Below are 6,842 nucleotides of genomic sequence, written 5' to 3'. Positions count from 1 at the left end.
AAGAAGCACGTGTGGTAGCCGGCGTCGTCCGCGTCGCCCCCGGCCCGCCGCGCGCCGCCGCGGGAGCCCCCGGGGGCGGCCAGCAGAGGCCCGAAGGGCAGTGAGCCCGGGAGCAGGCCCGCGCCGTACAGGCTGGATCGCACGGACTCCAGCGTGTCGTAGATGCTCGGGTCCTTCACCACGAGGCCTGCCGGGGCAGAAGACACGAGGGAGGGCCGTCAGAGGGCACGGGTAGGAGACTTCAGCTCCTTCCTGTTGACCATCTGTGTGGCCCTTGGGCAAGTCACAACCTTGAACCTCACTTCTCTTGTCTGTAAAACAGGAATTATACACTCAGATCCTTATGGGGGTCACTTATGACACAAGAGCCACGGAAGGGGTCTGAAACAAACTCTTGGAGCCTTCCTGTTCCCATCTGTAAAATGGAGATGGTACTATCTTGTACTTTCCTTCAGGGAACAACTGTGAGGATAAACTAAAAATGTGTGTGCGGCAGCCCGGGGCAGCTGTACCCAAAGCAGCAGCTCAGCAAGCCCTTCTTCACTTTGGAGGGGGAAGTGACCCACTAGTTCTGCGGGGGAAGCAGGAACGGGGGTATCAGTAGGGGTGCAAGTGGCCCTTCACACCCCTGATCTACTCACCGTGCACCAGCCGCTGCTCCTGCACCATTAGGGACCTGTATTCTCCCCACTTCTCATACAGGGTTTGCTGTAAGAGACATGCCCCGCCTCACTGTCAGGAGCTAGCAAGAAACTAGCAGGAGGTGGGTACAGACTGAGGGATCAGGGAGTACATAGAAGAAACCTTAAGGTTAAAAGGAGGTTCAGGACTTCCCTGGTGGCGCAGTGGTTAACAATCCGCCTGCCAGTGCAGGGGACGCGGATTCCAGCCCTGGTCCGTGAAGATACCACATGCCGCCGAGAAGCTAAGCCCCCGCGCCACAACTACTGAGCCCGCGTGCCACAACTACTGAAGCCTGCACGCCTAGAGCCCGTGCCCCGCAATAAGAGAAGCCAACGCGATGAGAAGCCCCCGCTCGGCAATGAAGAGACGCCCCCGCTCGCCGCAACTAGAGAAAGGCCGCGCGCAGCAACGAAGACCCAACGCAGCCTAAATAAATAAATTAATTAAATTAAATAAAAGGAGGTTCAAGCAGATAAACGACCCCTAAAAAAGAGTGGGGCCGGTAGGGGCAGGGACTTGGGAAGAGGAGGTTGGCGACTGGACGTTATCTGGGCTGCTTTACCTTCAGGTACTGCAGACGAGCCTCCAGTTCCGCCTTCCGAATTGATGTCCCGTACAGAGTTTCCAGTCTGAGGAGGTTGGGGAATCAAAGGCTGAGTGGGCCCACAAGGTGGGGAAACACTGAGAGAAGCTGAGCTCAGGAATCCCTCAGGGACCGCGGCACTTGGACGTACCTGAGAACGTTGCCAGACGCCTTAATGATGTCAACAATTTCCCGATGCCTGATGCCTTCCACGTTCAGGCCGTTGACACTAGCGATGGTGTCCCCTGCCAGGCAGAGAGGGGATCAGAATCTGCTCCACGGGGCATGTGGAAGAATTCCAGCCACCTTCGCCAGAAAGGGTAGGGGTAATAACCCCACAAAATTCTCCTGAACTCCCTACCCCCAGTCATGGTTCTGGGGAGATCTTGTCCAGGCCCAGCACCCCAGCATAGGGGCCAAGGCCCTCAGACACCCACATTCTCACCTCACTCTCAGGAAGCTCTGTCCTCAAAGGCTGAGCCCTCCTGGCAAGCCTGGGCTGCCCCCAGAGCTGGTTATTTTGGTCCAGCCCACAGGCTGTCATGACACCCAGCAGAGACAGGAAGGGGGCAGGGTGAGTAGCACCAAGCTGGGAACTAACCCCGGCCCCAGGCATAAGAAGCCTCAGCTTCTGATACCCTGGGCCACTGCAGAGCCCCCTGACCTCAGGCAGAGCAAGGCAACATCTCTGAGGGCCCATTTCCCATCTGGAAAAGGGGGTGTGGACCCCTGCGGAGGCTACCATGGGGATTAGGAGGGAGGGTGGATGTGAAACTACTTTGCAAAGTTGCAATATACCACTTAGCTACCAGGGGCTGCTGGTAAATAGGCAGGGAGGTAAGGGCTTAGGGAAGGAAATGGTGACAGGACTGGGTGGGGGTCAGTTTGTGCAGTCGCAGGCTGTCCCTTCCTGGGGCTTGGGACTCTAGATTTGGCCAATCCGAAGGGTCTCCCACTGGTGGCACCATTTCCTTGTTAGAGGAAGTGTCACAGGTACCCCAGTTTTGGGCCAGGTTGGGAGCAAGATAGGCCCTGATCCTCAATATCAAGCAGATCTAATGGAGTGCTTCCACCCCACCTCCTGCCCATGCTGGACTGCCAGATCGCCAGGGGGAGGAAAAACAGCAGTAGCAACACCTGCCATTTACCAGGCGCTGGCTCTGTGCCCAGGGAATTCCCTCACCACATTGACGTGAAGACATGTCCCCAATTTGCAGATGGGACTGCTCAGCCTCACATAGTAAATGGCCAATTTGCCTAAGTCCAATCCATTCTTCTTTCCGGCCTTCTCAAAATAGGAGGAGGAAGGGAAATTGTTTTCAGAAGAGATTTCTTACCCCCTCTGCTTGGGAGTAAGGTCATACCCCTTTTCCCAGAGCCCTGTGCCCGGGATTCATGCCCCACCTGGTGTGAGCCCAGCCAGCTGGGCAGGGCTGGATTCATGAACCCGGCAGACAAAGGTCACCATCTCCACACGCTGCTCCTCCCGGTGGTGAAGGCCATAAGTCTGTAATGAACAAGGGGACCCTCAGCCCAGGGGTGGGGCGAGATCCATCCAGCCCTCTGGCCAGCCTCCCAAGCCGCCCCTCCCTCTGCACTCAGCTTCTCCCACCTGGATCTCAAAGCCGAAGGTCTGCTTCTCTTCCTTCTCCAAAGTCAGCACTTTCCTGCAGGAGACACAGGGGCCATCTCATCAAGCCCGTTAGGATTAAAAGGAGCTTGCCAGTCCCACAGCATGGCCGTCTGCTAATGCTGGGAGTCTGCTCTGGAACATCCAGGCAGGGCTCAGTGTCTCCAGTGACAAGTCACACTCATCACAGGTTGTCGGAATGTCCTTTTCCCATTCGCAGCTGAAATCAGCTTCGTTGAGCCACACAGCATCAATCCAGCCCCTGGTGGGGGAGGCACTGGAACGGCTGAGCCCCAGAGCCGGTGGACCAGCTGAGTTTTTCAGCCACACTCCCAGCTTTCTAGAGAGCCCCAGAATACTACTTACTGACTAGCTGAGGCCCCAAATTCGGCCACAGCCTGGAGCACCGTCCGCTGCAGAGCCCTGGGGAGAGGGCTGGCCCCACCCGCAGAGGCCAGTCACGAGGCTGAGCCCAGACCACAGCTGCTCCTCCCAGCTGCGGTGAGGCCAGCCCACCAGATGTGAGGGCTAGGGGGAGGGGAGTCTCGAGGCCGCCCCTTCCCGCACTGCAGGCCTGCCCACTGGACACAATGGTCTGGAGTAGCTCCAGATTCTTGTCTGCTGGGGGAGCCCAGAGTTTCCTCTGCCCACCCCCACACCCCCTTCCTTCCCGCCCAGCCAGAGGCAGGGTTAAAGCAGCCTGCAAAGGCCCCTTGAAGGCTCAGGGCCTCAGAAAGGCCCTGGAGACCCAGGCCACTCAGTGCCCAACCTGACCCACATACCCCCCAAATGCTGAGCGGCAACTCCCCGCCCCAGCCTGAGCTCCTCCCTACTTTGAACGCAGGCCTTTCCCCCTCTACACGTATTGGGGCGGGAAGCAGGGTGACTTCTTGTGTCTACTCCAGTGCTCTCTGGTTTTCTGGAAGGTTTGGCAAACTTTTTCTGCAAAGGGTCAGACAGTAAATATTTTAGCCTTTCTTTTCGAGACCTAAATTATTTGACAGCCTCCGTCCTATATTGTTCTTTGTTTTTATTTGTACGACCCTTTCGAAATATAAAAACAACTCTTGGCTCAAGGCCAGTCTGGCCTGTGGGCCATAGTCTGCTGATCCATTTTGGAAGAAGCCAGGCCCAAATCAGGATGGGACATGGGCAGAGTGGGGCCTCAGTCACCACCTACTTCTGCCCTCACCTCAGACCCTTCCTAAGAGGCCACCGCAGGATGGGACCAGCAGAGGACTGAGATTTTGGATGCAGGGGCAGACAGACTGGAGCAGCTGGACGTAGCCTGGCCAAGGTTTGGGCCTTTGGAGTTTGCTGGGCTGGGAGGGCTCAGGGTAGCCCCGAAGACTTCTCCTGCTTCCCTCCTCCCAGATCCAGATCTCTCCGGGGATGGGTAACTGGCAGGGATTGGGGGTGGGTTGAGGAGCACCTGATGACTCAAAAGTCCCTATCTCCTTCCTCTGCCACCCCCTTCACACAGCCCACACCTCCACCTGCCCCTCATTCCTAGCAAGGGTGCTGTGCTGAGAGGGTGGGAGAATGACTCCCCCCTGGCTGGGCTGAGATGCTGTGTCGTGCTGCCCCCAACCCAGCGCCTCACCCTTTTGGACCAGGGCAGGGGCTGGGGTAATGGTGACTCACCGCTGCTGTTCAGGACTCTGGCTGAGATTCTTCCAGCGCAGTCCCGAGCCCTGGGTGGGAAGGAGAGTCAGGAAGGAGCAGGTGCGAGGGAGCTGCCCTGGCGCAGATGGTGAGAGCCCTCCTTTGGGGGTTTCTCACCTGGGCTCCGGCCCTAGACCCAGCACCCCACTTCCTGTTGCCTGTGTGTCCGGCCCGAGCTCCACACTTGCTCTGGTGCCGGCGTAGCTACCTGCAGAGTGCCACCATCAGCACCATTCCACAGCTTTCTCCCTAAGCTCTATCCCCACAGCCGGGAGGACTGCGGGGGCACAACAGTCTCCTGGGTTCCAGATGCATGAACCTCTAAGCCCTGTGCTGGTTCCCAACCTGGAGGGTAGGGGGTTTCATTACTCTAGCTAGAACAGTCTCCACCCCCGGGGTGCACGTCTGCGGCGGCTCAGGCCCCCTAGACCCCAGAAGCTGAAGCAGGGGCTCTTCCCAGATGTTATTCAAGGAAGGGCAGGGGTCCCCTGGGCTTGCCTATCAAAACACTCCAGAGGCCCCTGGGCCTGTCAGGCCTCTCCTAATTTCTCATTCACACAGAGTGGCTCGGGGGAGCCGGGGTCAGAGGCCCAGGTCTGGAGGGCTGGACTCTCAGCCTGAGCGTGGAAGGACAGGGGACAGAGGGGCCCAGCCTCCTCCCTCAAAGTAGACTGTTTCAGGGACCAACTATGGATTCCAACTGCAGGTGGCCAACTGTGCCCAGCTCCACCTGGGTCTCTCAACATTGCCATATATTTTGTTGCTTTCTGGGACAAAAACAAACAAACAAACAAAACCTTAGATCTCAAACTTGTCCATAAGTCTCACTATACTTAAGGAGAGACATTGGGAGTTTTTTGGTTTTTTTTGTTTTTGGCATGGCGGATGACAGAGCTGAGGGTCCCTACCTCTTTTGGGTGCTTGAGAAACTAAAGCAGTCTCTCTCCCTCCCTAAATTATTGATCCTTGGAAGGAGCCCAGTGCCAGACCAGCCCTTGTCCTGTGTGCCCCAAACAGCCCAGGGCCTTCCTGGTCGGTGCCCTTATTAACCCTCCTCCCAGGCTGCCCCAAGGCCAGGAAGAGAAGGAAGCCCTCCTTCTCCAGAACCAAAGATTGGCCTCAGGGGTGGGGACAGTTCCCAAATGGGCCAGGGAGGAAGGACTGGGCCGCACAGAGAGACCCCTTTGTCTTTCCATCCGATTTTCATAAAATGCAAATTCTCAACAAGCTGTTCATTGTGTTGGGGGGAGCCAGGGGCCAGGGGGAGAGGAGGGGAGCTGAGCTGGGAAAGGCCACCAGCCCCCTCTCCTTAACCTGGGTCTTGAGTTCCCCTTTCTGAGTGCTCGGGTCCCCCTCAGGCCAGAGGAAGAGCCCTGCACAGGGGAGACTCAAAGGGCGGGCGCGGCCCGCATCCTTCCTGCCCCGCGGGCGCCCTGCGACCCCTCCCACCGCGTCCGGTCGCGGCTGACTTCCAGGGAGCGGTGGCCTCGAGCCGCGCACCTCAGACGCAGGGCAAGGCGGCAGGCCCCCAGTCCAGGAATCCGTGCGTCCCCTCGGAAGGGTCGGCGGCGCCGCACGCACTTCCCCCGCTAGAAGGCACGCGGCGCGTCCGCCGCCCCCTCCCCACCTGGAAACCGCGGACTCTCAACTTGACTGGGCGAGCGGCGGGACCCCAGCCCGAGGCCTCCCCGCTCCCACGGGAGAAGCCCGGGAGAGGCGTCCTGGGGACCTCGAGACGCCTGGACGCGGGGAGGCGGGGCTCGGGGGTGGCCGAAGACCAGCTGGGGCGAGGGGAAGGGGACCTGGGGAGGCGGCAGGAAGGAGAGCAGCGAGACGGGGCGGGGGCGCATGGGGAGTGGAGAGCCGCCGGGTCGGGGGCGGCGTGGAGCCGGGGTCGCGGGTATGGGGGATTGCTCCTTCTGAGCAGAGGGTCGAGGGGACCCAGCAGGATCTGAACGTGTCCGTGGGGGATCAGCGGGCTGGGGAGGAATGGGGGGACTCGGGGACCCCAGGAGAATGGTGTGGGGGTCGGCAGGCGCGAATGGGGGCTGCTGCGGGTTGCGCGGGTCCTGAGGAAGGGACCCCGGAGGGTACCGAGAGCCGGGCGGGGGGCCGCGGGAGTTGGGGGGGATACGCACCTTTCGGCGGGGCAGGGTACCCCCGGACACGGCGAGCGCGCGATACAGCTCGGCCGGGTGATAGTCCTCCAACGCCGCGTACAGCTCGTCCCCGGGGGTCCCAGGGCAGGCGGCTGCGGCAGGGGGGCCCGAGGCCGGGGTC

General features: G+C 59.7%; 1 protein-coding gene across 1 annotated transcript in view; it reads right to left on the bottom strand.

Moving 5' to 3' along the window:
• Positions 1–6,842, bottom strand: part of TAMALIN (trafficking regulator and scaffold protein tamalin) — a 7,625-nt gene that overhangs the window by 632 nt on the left and 151 nt on the right. The window contains exons 2-9 of the mRNA XM_007452335.1: positions 6,701–6,831; positions 4,542–4,591; positions 2,880–2,934; positions 2,672–2,774; positions 1,419–1,512; positions 1,247–1,313; positions 642–708; positions 3–187 (exon numbers count right to left, since the gene is read on the bottom strand). Coding sequence (XP_007452397.1) covers positions 3–187; positions 642–708; positions 1,247–1,313; positions 1,419–1,512; positions 2,672–2,774; positions 2,880–2,934; positions 4,542–4,591; positions 6,701–6,831 — 752 coding nt within the window. The remainder of the gene's footprint in view (positions 1–2; positions 188–641; positions 709–1,246; positions 1,314–1,418; positions 1,513–2,671; positions 2,775–2,879; positions 2,935–4,541; positions 4,592–6,700; positions 6,832–6,842) is intronic.

This window comes from Lipotes vexillifer, unplaced genomic scaffold, assembly GCF_000442215.2.
Source record: "Lipotes vexillifer unplaced genomic scaffold, Lipotes_vexillifer_v1.1 scaffold422, whole genome shotgun sequence".
NCBI lineage: Eukaryota > Metazoa > Chordata > Mammalia > Artiodactyla > Lipotidae > Lipotes > Lipotes vexillifer.
Note: the sequence above shows the minus strand (reverse complement) of the source record. Positions and strands in the feature narration are given on the sequence as shown.